We start from the raw sequence: 17,260 nt of genomic DNA on the forward strand, positions 1-17,260 counted from the left end.
GCTGATTGCCTCCCATCTGGCGTACACTTTCTAGGTGCCCATCAGAGTGTCAGGGGCTTTCTGTTGTACCTCTTGACAGTTTCAAGTATTTTCTCAAAGTATTTAGTTTTTATGAGTGGAGACAATCCTGAGGTACAATTGGAAGGAACTTCAGGCAAAATCTCCACTAAAGCTAGTGAACTTTGTTGTCTGAGTTGTGTATGAAGACACCTGGGTATGACCACCAAGAGCCTCACATAAACCCCACCTGAGGTGGAGGCAGGAGGGTCAGAAACTCAATGTTCCCTTTAGCTACTGGAGAGCAGTCTGAGCCATTCAGCCTCTAAAAGAAGCAAAAAGGGATGTAGATTTCTGTCACCGTAGCCTTAATATCAGCTCTAGGGAGTAAAGCGCTTGACCCAGGACAAAGTCAGGGAGCCTCCCTCCTTACCCCACTGCACATGACCGTTGTGGTTTTCTCCATCTGAGCCCTGGCACTGTGGAACTTCCCTGAGGCTTTTGGTAAACAGCAGCATGCTTTGTATGGGTAATATTTTTCATAAGGGGAATAACAATTTCTAACACAAAGCCTAGTAGATTTTCATAAGCAACCAGAGTAAAGTGGAATTAAAGTTTATTCAAACCACACTGAATGCTAGTGTTTTATGCTTTGATAATTAAGAAAATTTAAATAGTGCACACTATTCTAATTTCTACTGGATTATTTTGCAGATTTGATATGTTGCCAGGGAATTACAGAATATACCAATTTGTGTTTTGTTTTGTTTTTCTTTTTCTTTTTCCTCCTTGCAATCTAGCTCTTTTTACCTAGTTTAAAAATTAGTTTAGTTAAGTAATGTCAAGTAGCTGATGTATGGGTTGCCTGGGTTGGAAATGTTATCCAAAGGTTAAAACAGTAGAACAGTATTAATGCTTCCTTGGGCTGGCATAATGAGTTGATGAGTTGACCTTTTATTGGCCTATGTAGAATAGAAGAAATAAATACAATAAATTTCATAGTATGACGTTAATACAGCATTAAAATATGAATACCATTGCCTCAGTACTACTTACAGGCTTTTTGTTCTGAGGAAATTTTTATGGCTACAATATTTCATTCATTTTTGGGGCATTGATTGAATGCTTTTAAGATAAAGAGTTCTTTTTCATGTGGGTTAACATGGCCCAGACCCTACCACTAATAGATTGGAACCAGTTACAGTGTGTGATAGATCTAAATTAGCCCTCTAAAATCGCCTTAAGAGTGCAACAAAACAAAAAGTTTTGTTTATGTTTTAGTGAAAAAAACAAAAGGAAGGAGCCAAGATCTTTTATTCATTAAATGTGTGTTCATCTTAAAGGGCCCAGAAATATTCTTAGTGGTTACCAATCTGTTTTATTTTGCCTTCAAATCTCTGGAATATGCTCTTTTGTTAGCAGGGACCTGGATTCCTTCTAAGAATATTAGGATTTATTTGCCTAGTTTTCCAAAGAAATTAAGAACACAAAGGATTTGATGAGCAGGAGATCAAGACTAGCATCAGGCCATTTTCAAGTGCACAACAGCAAGTCCAGAAAGAGAGTGCGAGTATAGTCGCCCTCTTGGATCGCCTTAAGTATTCTAAAACTTGATTATATGGATAATTTTATGCTGATCATTTTGCCCTTGAAGTGTTCATGTAGTAAAGTGTGCCGTTGATCATGTGCTGTCCTCCAGAATTAACACAACACTAAGCTTGATGTTCATTATTCTAACACTGAAGTGGGGCATCTTGAGAGCTGTCACTTCCTCATGAAACATGGGAGCATGTATAATGTGAGAGGTCTGAATTGTGAATGCAGTCATGTTTGAGAGATGACAGAAATAGCTACCCACTGTAGTAGATGATACAAATAAGACCAAACCTCAGTATGCTTGTAGTGCAAAAAAAAAATGATGTCAGGGATTCACTGAAGGATAGCGGGGCTGTGCCTCAGAAGTAGAATGCTTTCTTGCCTGGGTTCTATCTTCTGCATGGAAAGGGAAAAAGAATAGCCTTAAGTTACAAGATTGACAGCTGGGAGCTCATGTCAGTGTGCAGCTATAGAAGAGGTACAGTAGATATGGACGTTGTGTGTGCGTGTGTGTGATTATATGACTATAGTCCTAAAGGAACCCTGATTGCCAGAGATTTAAGCAACAAGTCTTACAGTGGTTGAATAGCTAGCTAGTAAAATGTAAGTTATATAAGCAAATGAAGTTGAGAAAACCAACATAGATACCACTGAGCAAAACAGTAACATTTTAAAATGAGTCTCAAACATGGACCATTTTCTAATGCTGAGTCTGCATTGAGCCTGTGAGGAATAAACATAATTTTTATATAGTATCTTTTTGAATTATTCTTAGTCCTATTTCTATTATCCCTGTCTATGGTGAGCATTAAGGGGCCAGTCATACCAGCAAACTCTGGGAGGTGTTTCAGTCTACTGAAATAGAAGTGTGCTTGCTAAAATATAATGGCATGATGTGCATAAACAGATAAAATTGGGTATAAATGTCTTATATAATGCAGTTGTAGCTATTCTGAAAACTTTGAGCACAGTGAAATCAAAAGATATTTTCTGTTTATGTGTTATATCTATATATGTATATTCATACATACTTAGGGTACCCCATTATTGTATGATATCTTAATGAGAATGAACATTTGTAGTTATTTGTGTTGTCTTCTTTTTCCACCACCCCCTTTAAAACAAAAAAAACAAAAAAAAAGGACAACAGCATTATGTCTTTAAATACTTGTTTCCTACACTTCGTCAGTTTATAGTTGAAGCTTCAAAATTTTCAAATACATACAAATACTACTTTTATTTGTTAAGATAACTGAGCCTACCATTAATTTCACCCTTGTAAGTCTCTGAATAGTGCAGTTAGACTTAATTTGGTTCTGGTAATGCCAGCATTGTTGGTTAATGTGGTTACATCTTTTTTTTTTTTCCTCTCACAATTACAGACATTTTATTTCAGAAAAGAAGCTGCTGCTTAGATTTTACTATGTTATGCACATTACTTATTAATTCAATTCATAGACAATATAAATATTCCAAATGTAATTCCATGACAGTAACTGAGATAAATAGTATATGAACTAAATACCTCTTCTCTTTGTTATTTTCGGGAATATAACAGGGCATTGGGTGGCATTTGAGATTCTCTATATAACAGGCAAAATACTCAATCTCTGCAAAGGGGAAGGGCTTTTAAACAGGTTGAGCCGTTCCAGAAATCAGTATAGAGAATTCTGTTTGTGGCAGCTTTATTTGTAATAGCCAGAAGCTGGAAACAACCCAGATGCCCCTCAACTGAGGAACGGATACAGAAAGTATGGTACATTTATACAATGGAATACTACTCAGCAATAAAAAAAAAAAAAATAAGGAAATCATGAAATTTGCAGGTAAATGATGGGAACTGGAAAAGATCATCCTGAGTGAGCTATCCCAGAAGCAGAAAGACACACATGGTATATGCGCACTCATATACACATATAATATAGGATAAACCTACTAAAATCAGTACACTTAAAAAAAAACTAATCAAGAAGGAGGACTCTTTTGGTTAAAATGCTCAGTCTCCATCCAGAAAGGCAAAGAGGATGGACATCAGAAGGAAAAAACAGGGAACAAGTTGGGAGCCTGCCACAGATGGCCTCTGAAAGGCTCTGCCCTCCAGACTGTCAAAGCAGATGCTGAAACTTATGGCCAAAACTTCGGGCAGAATGCAAGGAATCTTATGAAAGAAGTGGGAAATAGTAAGATCTGGAGAGGACAGGAGCTCTACAAGGAGAGCAACAGAACCAAAAAATCTGAGCACAGGGGTCTTTCTGAGACTGATACTCCAACCAAGAACCATTCATGGAGATAACCTAGAACCCCTGCACAGATGTGGTTACATCTTAATGCCATCATCCAACTTTACTTCAGCTTGAATTTTAAGTTGGATCTTTTTTTTAGTTGAAATTTTGGACCAGTGTTTAAATTTTACTTTTTATATCTAAGTATTCAACAGTTTTCAATGTATAATTTTTTATACATTTCAAAAGCTCAATGATTGCCATGAATTATAGTCCATTTTGATCTACATAGAGAGTCCAAGACCTACCTACACTCTGTCTTAAGGGGGAAAAAAAAACAAAACAAAACAAAAAAAAAAAAAAAAAAAAAACGAAAAATGTCCACTGCCTATGGAGGCAGGAGACAGTCTAGAAATCATGTGTCTCTGTCCTCATAAAAAGAAATAGGAATGACCAAAAAGCACTTGGCAAAGTATTCAGCACCTTTCTGTATCAGGGAAATGCAGATGAAAACGGCTTGGACATTTTATCTCACCCCCCAGCCCCTGCCCGTGTCTGAGTGAATTCATCATGAAGGCAAAGGGCAGTTAATGAGGGAAAGGTGTGGAGAGAGTGATGTGCAGTGCTGGTGTGGCTATAAACCTACTCAGCTGCTGTGAGAGTCCCTGTGGAGCGCCCTCAAAAAACTGTACAAAGAACTGATATGTGGCCATTATGTGGACACTTGAGGACTGTCCATTGCAGGCTCATCCGCTCACTGCACTGCACAGATACTTGCACATGCATGTTTATTGCTGCACTGGTCATAGTAGCTAGATGACCATAAAATGACCACAGACAGATAAACAGATAAACAGAATGCAGGACATGCACAGAGTAGAATTTTTCTCAGCTGTAAAGAGAAATGGCATGACATCTGTAGCAAAATAGAGGAAACTAGGGATCATTGCAGGATTATTACATGAAACAGAACAAGTTAGATTCATACCTCTTGTTTTTGTTCATGTGGAGAGAGAGAGATTTTATAGATCATGACTGAAAAGAGACCATGAGTGGGGAAGAGATCTCTTAAGAGACGTCTTGCTTGCTTTTCTGTCACTGTGTTAAGGTACCACCACCAAAGCAACTTATAAAGCAGACCATTTAATTTGGGGCTCACAGTTCCAGAGGATAGTAGAGTCCATGTCCATCCTGGTGGGAGCGTGGTAGGAGACAGGCAGGCAGGCAGTGGTGCTAAGAGCTTATATCTTATCTTCAAGTTGGGGGCCTAAAGAGAGAGCTAACTGGGAGTGGTGTGGGCTTTTGAAGCCTCAAAGCCCAGGACCAGTGACACCTCCTTTAAGAAGGCCACACCTCCCAGTCCTTCCCAAACAGTTCCACCAACAAGGGACCAGGCTTTCAAACATATGAGCTCATAGAGGCCATTCTTATTCAAACCACCATGGTAGGAAAAGGCAAGGGAAGTTCATGGGTAGTGGAATTTATGTGACATGAAAACAGTAGAGAGGACTGTTTGAAGAATTGAAGGGGACCAGCAAAATAGGGGCAGTTTGAAGGGGAAGACAAATAGAACTAATATAAGCGATATAATGCATGAAAATGCTGTGAATCCTACCACCAAGTCAATAACTTAAACAATGAATTTTACAAATAAAGGAAAAAGTGTCTCAAATGTAATGTGATCATTGCAGAATGTTCAGAGTTAGCTTTGAAGAGAGCAGCTTCATGAGTTTAATATTCTTAGTTTAAATTTTCTTATGAGCCATAATTAAATCTTTTGATGTGAATGGCACAAATGTTCAGTGTTTCCTTTGCCTCTTTCTTATGTCCTCCATGTGTTAATATCTAAATTACCCTCTTTCCTAGACTCCCTGGAGCCTGAGGGGTCCGTTACTGTCTCAATGGGTATTGACTTCTGTGATTCTACACAGACTGCCAGTTTCCAGTTGTGGTAAGTTCCATTGTTGTTCTGTTTTTATATTGCCTGTAAAGAACAGAAAATGTAAAGCGAGGCTCTGAGTATTTTTTCCTGTAAGACAAAACATTTAAACAAATGTGTCTGACAATGCATACCTTCCATGGAATACTTGCTTAAAAGTCATGTTCTGTATGGGCATTCTTATTAGTTCTTATGTACCTACCATTATAGTGTGCTGTATGCAAATGAAATCCATGCTTTGTTGGCTAAAGAAAAAAGGCTATTACTACTTCTTTTTAAATTTATTACTATAGTACTAGAAATTCAGGAGAAATGGACAGTTTGAGAATATTGCCGAATAGCCAGGACAAGGCACCTTGGGAGGCAGAGTATCTTTTTGAGATACAGTGAGTTTCCTGAATAGAATATTATTGATTCTAAACCTCTTCTAAAACATTTTCCTTTTTTATGTTAATTTTACAAACTGCTTGATTAAGATGTAACAAATGTGAGTTCTAGATTTTATTGCTTTTATGTAGTGTGTCTATGCTGATGAACTCCAGAGGCCATTGGGGAAGGGAAGCAAAGGTAGTGCAGCTGAGGGCCATCCTTGAGTTCCTTTTTCTATGGCTTTCTGATACAGGGTGTGATTGTTTTTTAAGTGGCGGTTACTTGTTTTTCTTTAAAAATTGAAGGATTTTATGTATCTGAATTTTAGCTAGCTTAGGATGGGATTAATTAGGATTTAAAATTTGCATGACCAAAACACTTTAAAGTGAATGTGTAGGTTAAATGCACCAAACTTTTCTTTGTCATTTTCCCGGGAACTCAGGCTCAGTGTTATTTTATTTCCAAGAACTGGCAGTGATGAATATGAACAATGCGGTTTGCACATTGATTTTATGCAGATCATCACCTTTATGTTTTGGGAGGTCTGCTTTATTAGTGATATATAAAAACTGATTACTTTTCCCAACATTGCCTAGTAATTGTTTATTATTTTTCTATTAGACAAACAACACAGATCAATATCAGTGAACACAGGCTGTGAGTAACACCACTCTAAACAGATTTGCTTCCCGCACCAGAGGTGTATTCATCTTAATGATTCAACGATGTGAGCCCAGTGACAAAGCCTGTACCAAATTAGACCAAAATTAAAACCTAAAATATTCTTTTATCTTACCACTTTACAGTCAGGTGTGTTCTTATCTTTTCATTTTTTTCTTAATTACAAAGTCTTTCTTATCATTTCTTAGACTATATTTTGTCTTCTACAGTTAGCCAAGACCTTTTAGGGGAGAAATACACACTGTAGTGTTTGATTTTTGTCTTATATTGAGTAGTTTGTGTGAACAGTTTTCTTTCAATGTCTCTTTAAGTTAATTTTAGGAAAATGACAAATGTATCTCACATAGCAATTAGCTTTCTGTTATAAACACTTGCATTAATACATTTTCTGCAGTGAAGGTACAAATTACTAAGTTATTTTATATTTTATCTTGCACCAAAGCATGCTAGATCAAAAATTATTTTTTTGTGTGTTCCGAAAAGAGCACTTTGTCTTGCATCAAGTGTAATTGATCCTGAAGCAGCGTAATCACAATTACTCACTTTCTTAATTGGCCTGCCCAAAATCAGAAAATGGAAACCGATCGGCAGTGCCTCAATCAATAGCTTCATAGTAGTGCTAGTGGGGGTAGTGAGATAGTGGTAATGGGGAGATCAATCGGTCTTAGGTGCCAGTCACTGACTGCCTTTTGCATAGTAAGTGGCACCTTTTGCTTAGTGATGTGCTGTAATACTCTTGGTAGTTCATTAAAAAAAGAGAAGAGTTAGACTGGCTGGTATTGCTTTTTTATTTTGTCTGAAATACATTATATAAACCAATATATAAAATTATGGGTAATAAGCGTATTTGATAATAAACCTTTGGAAATGCGGAAACATTTAGGTCTCTTTTGTTATGAGGAGAATAAGAACAAAGGTAAAGTGATACTACTTTATTCAAGATTATGATAAGATGGGTAGATGGATGGAGAGATGTGTTTTATAACAATTCCTTTTTACTTTGGATTATAAAACATTAACAAATTAATTTCTTGCTTAAAATAGTCAATTAAAAATACATAACACCCATAGATAGAGCTCTTTAAAGTGAATACTGCGTGAGCAAATTCCTGCCCTGGTTGTGAGTGACTAGAACTATGTCAAAGATAACACACTGTGGCTTAAGTTAGCTATAAGACACACTTGCATCCACTGTTTTTGTCCAAGATCCACTAGAAAGAAAAATAATGCATCTTTACAAGATGCGTGCTGAGCTGAGTGGTGGTACACACCTTTAGTCCCAGCACTCAGGAGGCAGAGGCAGGCAGATCTCTTTGAGTTCGGGGTGAGCCAGGGCTACACAGTGAAACCCTTAAAAAAAAAAAAAAGGTAAGTGTAGAAAGAGGCAGAGAGACAGAGAAAATGCCATTAGCTGACCAACCAGAAATTGCAAAAAATTACTGGCCATTAGAAAACAAACAGGGGCAGATGAATACTTAATGAGAAAATGAAAATCACAGGACAAATAAGAGACAACATGAACAGTGAAGACAAACCAAGAGACTGTTGAGCACTGAGTGTGTGTGAACAAAAGAAAGTTAGGAGGAGTAAGGAGGCCACTCAGGAATTAAAGAGCTACTAATCCAGCCTCTGCCCCCAGCTTCACCTCTGTAGCAGACATCATCTGAGGCCTAAGGCTTTCTGGAAGGGCTTCATAGATATGAGGGCCATTGGAGCACAGCAGGGACTACACTTTTGCTCAGGGAAGCCCAAGTGATCAGGAATGGAATAAAAAGCAGTTCTGTCTTAGAGTAGAAGTCTCAGATCCTCCCTGGCTCAGGGAAAGCAGCCTCAATGAGTGCTGCCTTCCTGCCTCCTCTGCTTATACCCATGTAACTAGTCCATATCTCACTCACTGACTGAACTCCATACCCCAGCCAGCTTCTACCAGGACTGTAATTGCTAGCATTTGTTAAGTAAGTCCTTAGAATGTGCTCATTGCTGTTGCAAACACTTACAACATTTGTTTAATTTCCACATTGGTTCTTAACTTATTATTGCCCCCATTTTACAGGTTAGTAAACTGAGACATAGGAAAAAAAGATGTCATCACTACTGTGTAACAGAACTTTGTGTGTTCTGTTAAAAAACAAAAACAAAAACAAACAAACAAACAAACAAACAAAAAACCCTGCACTGTTGGGGATGACCAAGCTTTGGAGAGAAAGCTAAAAACTGCAACTTACAAGAGAAGGCTGAAGATGGATACAAAGACCTAAGGGACTGTGAAGGAAGCAGATATGCAGTAGAGTGGACACTCTGAACACTGATTAGTGCTCTAGAAAACAGGACCAAGGAGATAACTAGAACAGAGAACAGAAACAATAGGGGCTTGAGACTAGGAAATTAAAAAAGATATCAAAGGACAGAAAAGAGATAATTAAATTATGAAAAAGCACTTTCCCAAACAAAAGAAAACATAACTGTCAGATTGAAAGGGCTTAGGAGATAAGAGAGACTCAGAAGACTACATTCTGCTGAAAATGTTGAAAAGAAAACTATCCCAGTAACTTCTGTAGTTAAAAAACAAAACAGCTTCCCTAAAAATGAGCAATGGGAAAGGAGTGAGATCTCTCCCGTGTTCTTTCACATTCTCTTCAAACAAGCAGGGATTCTATCTTTTTGCCACTAATAAGTCCTTTGTGAAAGATTCACTTAAATTCCTTTGTCTGCTACAGAGAAAGACAGACAAATGGGAAGTAATCGATAGAGATTTCACCTGAAAAGTCTGTTGCTGTGTGAAAAATAAGTATTGGGAAAATATAAAAAATAAGTGTAAAATCATAAACCAAACCCAGAATCTCAACATAGATGAGTATGAGAAGGGATACCAAGCTCTTCCTGTCATGTTTTGGGTGTGAATTGATTGATAACAAATTTAAATGTTTTAAAATAATGAAATATCACTAAGATCAATGACAACCCCAGACAAGAAAGGAAATGAAAGAGTCATTAAAATGTGAGTCCTTTTAATTTGAAATGGAAATAAGTGAGCTAAATAAAAAACTAAATAATTTAGTGGGGTGTGTGCCTCTTCCTGCGGAGACGAGCAAACCCTGTATACATCTGGCTAGAGTACTAACAACAAGCTAATAGGAGGCTAAGAAAACAGTTTTTACCTGTCTGTGGTGAGTGAGTGTGTTTGCTAGGGTCACTTACAGGAGCACAGTTGAGGGGCTGCTGGCTCACAGGAGCGTGGGTGATGCAAGGCAGCTGGATCCCTACAGAGCAGGAAAGTCCTTCCTGTCATGGGGGAATGCCATGAAAGCTGCATTGCTAGTGTTCCTGCTCAGCTTGTAGACAGCTCCTTCCCCCAGCATTGGCTGTATGTGGAACCTTGGGGCAAGGCCCATGAATCTTGTAACATTCTGAACCTCATAAGTTTCTTGAGCTTCCTAAGCTGTGGAATTGTGCTAGCTCCCTGAGTCCTGTGAGCCTTACCCCTCCCTCGAGAGTAGCCCCACTGCAGCCTGTACACACTAGTTTTTACAAGTCATGTATCCTTTATTAAACAGCTAAAGGATAAAATTCAGTAGCATTTATAATAACCCTACCTGAGAGAGAATGACATAGAAACTAAAGAAAAGGATGAAGTATATGTTTACCTAATGGACGTACAAGAAAAGACTAAGCACAAATAATGTTTGTTGCAATCTTAACAACACAGTATAAATTATAAACCTTTAAGGTGTGAAATGTATAAAGCAGAAACAGTAGAGGAAGTTGACAAAGCTGTGGTGTGTTTAACACACATCAGAAACTGTACCTTGCCCCATCTATACACAGCTATAAAGTTAGTATTAATAATTCAGTTACCAGGGCTGGAGAGATGGCTCAGAGGTTAAGAGCACTGGCTGTTCTACCAAAGGTCCTGAGTTCAATTCCCAGCAACCACATGGTGGCTCACAGCCATCTATAATGAGATCCTGTGCCCTTTTCTGACATGTAGGTGTACGTGCAGGCAGAATAATGTATAAATAATTAATAAATATTTTTAAAAAAATAATTCAGTTACCAAAATATGTAGGTTCCCCCCCAAAAAAAACCCAATTGTTAGGTTTCTGTTCAAGTATAGAATATAATTCGAAGAGTAGTTGTAAAATGTATTATTAATATGTAAAAAAAAAAAAACTGAGCTGGTATGATTAAAAAAAAGACAAAGATTTGAAAGGAAACTTAAAAGAAGAGCTTTTCAGGAATTTAAGGTAATGCTATATATAATTTTCTAATATGTTGGAGTGTTTGTATGAAGTTAATTTCTTTCACAGAAAAATATGAATGAGAATAAAAAGGACTACTTGAACTTCACAGAAAGCATCTTTGTTTTTAAAAGTTTGTAGAACAAAAAAGAAATCACCTTTGCATTCCTTGTCTTAAGCCTCCCTAACACCTCCCCCAGGATAACCCACAAGTGAGCACATCGCATGGGTGGTGAATTCACTGATATCTGGGAGCCATACATGTTTTCCGTGGCCTGGAGTCATTGGAGCATCCTAAGTCAGAATGGGATGAGAGATGTGCCCTCACAGCTGTTCACATTCTAATGGAGGTTCTAGCCGGCATCGAAAGACAACTGACTGAAAGCAAAAGATTCCTAGGATTATTTGCTCCCAACATCTTGGAATGAAGAGAAAGTCTAATGCACTTTAAGAATGTTATAGACTTCTGGGATTGGCAGTGCAATGTTCCTAAAAGCCTTAAAAGAATATACAAACAAAATACTTTAAGGGAGGAAGCAAATACTAAGAAGAAAAACACCGTGTTTGTTTTTAAGTGGGAGGCCGGATGTTCACCAAGCAACCACTCTCAGCATCTTTGTCTTCACACTCAACATGACAGCCTGGGTTCCGTGCAGGAAAGTTTTTAGGGAATTCAGAATATTTTAAAAAACTTTTATTAACTATTTATTACAATTTATTCACTTTATATCCCGGCTGTGACCCCCTCCCTCCTCTCCTCCCAATCCCTCCCTCTCTCCCTCCCTCTTCTCCTTCTATGACTCTCCCCTAGTCCACTGATAGGGGAGGTCCTCTTCCCCTTCCATCTGACCCTAGCCAATCAGGTCTCATCAGGACTGACTGCATTGTCCTCCTCTGTGGCCTGGCAAGGCTGCAGCCTCCAGGGGGAGGTGATCAAAGAGCCAGCCACTGAGTTCATGTAAGAGACAGCCCCTGCTCCCCTTACTAGGGAACCCACTTGGAGACTGAGTGTATGGGCTACATCTGAGCAGGGGTTTTAAGTCTTCTGCATGCATGGTCCTTGGTTGGGGTATCAGTCTCTGCAGGTCCCCCAGGGCCCAGGATTTTTTGTTTTGTTTTGATTTTGTTTTTTGTTTTTTTGGCTCTGTGGGTCTCCTTTTGGAGCTCCTGTCCCCTCCAGGTCTTTCTATCACCCCACAGAGGTTTTTGTTTTGTTTTGTTTTGTTTTTGTTTTTGTTTTTTTATTTAGGCTACAGGAACATTTCCTTTGGCATTGTCATGGGTACCAGTAAACAATTTCATCTGTAGAGAAAAGCAGTTGTGTTTGATTAGAGAAAGATCTGTGATCCATCTGGATCTTATATGTAAGTTTTGAGTCCCTGTGATGCATTGTTCTGGATGTTTTATTTCATGTAATAGTTAAAACTATCTCTGAGGGGTTATTACTCTCCGTAGACAAGGACCTTGAGTCTCAGGACCAGTAAGCAGCTTGCACACCCCATCTCTTCTCTTACTTAGACAATTTACCAATTTGCATCATAGGCATCTGTGAAATGGGGGTGTATGTGGTTGTGTGTGCATCACAGTTAAACACACAACAAGTAAATCTTACCTAACATTAAACTATTGCACCATCCAATTCTGTGTAGCTTAGTTGTATCGAGCTGTCGTGATAATACTACTTTATTTGTCTGGTCATCTGATAGGTTTACATCTCACCAGTCCTTATCTATGTTGAGATATGTATGAGTAGAAAAGGACATAGTGATTTCTCCATGTTAAACCAAAGGAGATGTAAAGAGAAGGGGAGGTAAGGACTATCTGGGTCTGGCAACATGTTGTGCCAGCCAAAAGCCTGAGTTTGATACCCAGAACCCACATGAAAGTGGAAGGAAAACATCTACCTTCTAAAGTTACCCTCTGAGCTCACCCATTTGCTGTGACACGTCTCCCACCCACCATACACACAGATACACACACACAAACCCATCATACATACACTTAAATTTTTAAATTATTCTTTTCTTAATTTTTTTATTTTTATTAATTACACTTTATTCACTTTGTATCCCCCATAAGCCCCTCCCTATCCTACCCTCCCACCCCCTTCTTCACACATGCCCCTCCCCAAGTCCACTGAGAGGGAGGTCCTCCTCTCCTTCCTTCTGATCTTACTCTATCAGATCACATCAGGAGTGGCTGCATTATCATCTTCTGTGGCCTGGTAAGGCTGCTCCCCCCTCAGGGGGAAGTGATCAAAGAGCAGGACAATCAGACTATGTCAGAGGCAGTCCCACCCACTTGGACACTACACTGCCGTGGGCTACATCTGTGCAGGGGTTCTAGGTTATCTCCATGCATGGTCCTTGGTTGGAGTATGTGTCTCTGGGAAGACCCCTGTGATCACATTTTCTGGTTCTGTTGCTCTCCTTGTGGAGTTCCTGTCCTCTCCAGATCTTACTATTTCCCACTTCTTACCTAAGATTCCATGCACACTGCCCAACAGTTGGCCATAAGTTTCAGCATCTGCTTTGATAGTCTGCAGGGCAGAGCCTTTCAGAGGCTCTCTGTGGCGGGTTTCTAGCTTGTTTCCTGTTTTCTTCTTCTTCTGATGTCCTTCCTCTTTGCCTTTCGGGATGGGGATTGAGCATTTTAGTCAGGGTCCTCTCTCTTGATTAGTTTCTTTAGGTGTACAGATTTTAGTAGGTTTATCTTACATGTCTATATGAGTGAGTATATACCATGTATGTCTTTCTGCTTCTGGGATACCTCACTCAGGATGATCCTTTCCAGGTCCCACCATTTACTTGCAAATTTCATGAATTTCTTATTTTTCATTGCTGAGTAATATTCCATTGTATAGATGTACCACAATTTCTGCATCCATTCTTCAGTTGAGGGACATCTGGGCTGTTTCCAGCTTCTGGCTATTACAAATAAAGCTGCTACAAACATGGTTGAGCAAATGTCCTTATTATGTACTTGAGCCTCTTTTGGATATATGCCTAGGAGTGGTATGGCTGGATCTTGAGGAAATGCTATTCCTAGTTGTCTGAGAAAGTGCCAGATTGATTTCCAGAGTGGTTGTACAAGTTTACATTCGCACCAGCAGTGGAGGAGGGTTCCCCTTCCTCCACAGCCTCTCCATCATGTGTTGTCACTCGAGTTTTTCATCTTGGCCATTCTGATGGGTGTAAGGTGAAATCTCAGGGTCATTTTGATTTGCATTTCCCTAATGGCTAATGACGTTGAGTATTTCTTTAAGTGTTTCTCTGTCATTTGATATTCCTCTACAAAGAGTTATCTGTTTAGCTCTGTTCCCATTTTTTAATTGGATTACTTGGTTTGCTGCTTTTCAGCTTCTTTAGAAACTTAAAAAAATCCCACTGAAATCAGGGACAAGGCAAGGCTGCCCACTCTCCATCTCTTCAACATAGTTCTGGAAGTCCTTGCTAGAGCAGTAAGACAGTTGAAGGAGATCAAGGGGATACAGATGGGAAAGGAAGAAGTCAAATTATCACTATTTGCAGATGATATGATAGTATACCTGAGTGACCCCAAAAATTCTACTAGGAAACTCCTACAGCTGATAAACACCTTCAGCAAAGTGGCCGGATACAAAATTAACTCAAAAAAAATCAGTAGCCCTCCTGTATACAAAAGACAAAAGGGCTGAGAAAGAAATTAGGGAAACAACATCCTTCACAATAGCCACAAATGACATAAAGTACCTTGGTGTGACCCTAACCAAGCAAGTCAAAGACTTGTATGAGAAAAATTTCAAGTTTCTGAAGAAAGAATTAGAAGAAGATATCAGAAGATGGAAAGATCTCCCATGCTCGTGGCTTGGCAGGATTAACATAGTAAAAATGGCCATCTTACCAAAAGCAATCTACAGATTCAATGCAATTCCCATCAAATTACCAACACAATTCTTTAGAGACCTGGAAAGAAAAATTCTCAACTTCATATGGAATAACAAGCAACCCAGAATTGCTAAAACAATCCTCTACAATAAAGGATCTTCTGGAGGTATCTCCATCCCTGATCTTAAGCTGTACTATAGAGCAACAGTTATAAAAACTGCATGGTACTGGCATAGAAACAGAATGGTGGATCAATCGAACCGAACAGAAGACCCAGAAATAAACCCACACACTTATGGTCACCTGATCTTTGACAAAGATGCCAAAACCATACAATGGAAAAAAGATAGCATCTTTAACAAATGGTGCTGGTCCAACTGGATGTCTACATGTAGAAAAATGCAAATAGATCCATACTTATCACTCTGCACAAAACTGAAGTCCAAGTGGATCAAAGACCTCAACATAAAACCAGACACATTAAATCGGTTAGAAGGAAAAGTGGGGAAGACCCTAGAACTCATTGGTACAGGAGAAAACTTCCTGAACAGAACGCCAACAGCACAGGCTCTAAGAGCAACAGTCAATAAATGGGACCTCATGAAACTGAAAAGCTTCTGTAAAGCAAAGGACACCCTCATCAAAACAAAACGAATGCCTACAGATTGGGAAAGAATCTTCACCAACCCTTTATCTGACAGAGGGCTAATATCCAGTATATATAAAGAATTATTCTCTTAAAAAAAAAAAAAAAAAAGAATAGCTGTAAAGAGAATGAAACAAACAGAAAAGAAGGCAAAGCGATAGGAAAGAAGAAATGAAGTAATGATAAGCGTGGTCCCTAAACTACATCACCTTCCCCATTCTAAATGCTGTTTGACCATAGAGGCAGCATGGTCCAGCAGAATAAACATGGGCTTTGAGGCAGGGACCCTGGTGCAAAGTCCAGTGCACACTGCTGCTTACAGTTGTGTGGCCCTGCCTGTACTGGTTAAATTCTCTTGGGGTTTTGGTTTTGAGTGTTGTGGCACTCAAACCTAGGGCCTGCACATGCCAGCAAGCACTCTACTGCTGAGCCACAGCTGCAGCCTTCTCCCATTGTCCTGCCAGTAAATTTTGTATAACAGAAACTGCCTCTTAGAGACGCTATTAGGATTTAGTAAGTAAAATATACAGTAAATGCTAGGAACACTTGCCCCTTACCCAGACTTCAATGATCTCTCAGCTCACTAGTTTCTTAGGTGCAGATGGAATCTGTGCTTAAGAGATGGTTTGTCGTTGCTTTAAGAAACATTAAAACTGGACTAGAGAGATGGTGCCATGGTTAAGAGCACTTGCTTTTCTTCAGAGTACTCAGGGTCCATTCCCAGCACCCACATCATCAGCTCCAGGGCATCTGATGCTCTCTTCTGGGTATCCTCCTGGATACCCACGTGCATACACAAGCACACACATAAATAAAAAGGAATCTTTAAAACTTAGACCTTGAAAGTGCTTGGTGCTGGTTCTGTGAACAAAGTGTGCGTATACCTCCCTGACCATGCAGAGATGGGATGGCCAGGATTCCAGGAAACAGCCTTGAACTGGAGAGCTCATAGAAAACTGGGATGGGTGGGCATGCTGTATATAGAGCCTGCTCTGTGCTGTGGTCCTCATCCATAGGCTTGCCTGGCTGCCCTCCATTCCTAAAATGCAGGCTTGGCAGAAGATTTCTCCTGCCTTCAAAACTGTTAAGCAAAGCAGCCTGGGCTGCACCTTTCCCTGTCGCTCTAGTGTCCTGATGGTCGCTCCACTACACAGGAAGTTCATCTTCATCCTGCTGGACCTGTATTAAGATCCAGGCGCCCTTTAAATTCCCCAGATATTTGCACAGTACATAAGAGCACAGCTTTGTTCAGTAAGTGTTTCTTGGGTGTACACATAAAGAGGTCATACTGGTTTGCCTTGAACAATCCACATGGGGAAACATGTAAGTAGCTTACACTATAGAATATCTTGGGCAGAGGGGTGGGGTGAGTAAGTTTGTGCTACATTTGTCTAGAATGCTTTAGGTTTGGCCCCAAGCACTAAGAAGAAAAAAAATCAGTAGTAACAGAAAATATAAGTAGGTTTTATGTTTCTTCTGTCAGCCCCTACTTCAATCTAATGATACTTTGTATCTGTAACACCTATCTCCCAAGTCACCGTAGCCTTGCCCGTTGGGATCTAATGGGACCTGAAAGGAATAATCCCTCTGTAGACAGCTCAGAGAAGCTTTTCTTTTCCTGCCTCAGAAAAAAGAACAGATTTGATTGGCTCATTTATTCACCACAGCCTTACCATGTTCCCTCTTCAGCTGGAATGTAGACATTG

The 17,260-nt window shown here is 39.4% G+C and overlaps 1 protein-coding gene across 4 annotated transcripts in view; it reads left to right on the forward strand.

Moving 5' to 3' along the window:
* The window catches only part of Ap3b1 (adaptor related protein complex 3 subunit beta 1), a 214,189-nt gene that overhangs the window by 177,284 nt on the left and 19,645 nt on the right, over positions 1–17,260 (forward strand). For all 4 annotated transcript variants that reach the window (XM_055598376.1, XM_055598377.1, XM_055598378.1 and 1 more), the window contains one exon: positions 5,682–5,766. In XM_055598376.1, coding sequence (XP_055454351.1) covers positions 5,682–5,766 — 85 coding nt within the window. The remainder of the gene's footprint in view (positions 1–5,681; positions 5,767–17,260) is intronic.

The sequence above is a fragment of the Psammomys obesus genome, unplaced genomic scaffold, assembly GCF_907164565.1.
Source record: "Psammomys obesus unplaced genomic scaffold, mPsaObe1.curated_primary_1811, whole genome shotgun sequence".
Taxonomy (NCBI): Eukaryota; Metazoa; Chordata; class Mammalia; order Rodentia; family Muridae; genus Psammomys; species Psammomys obesus.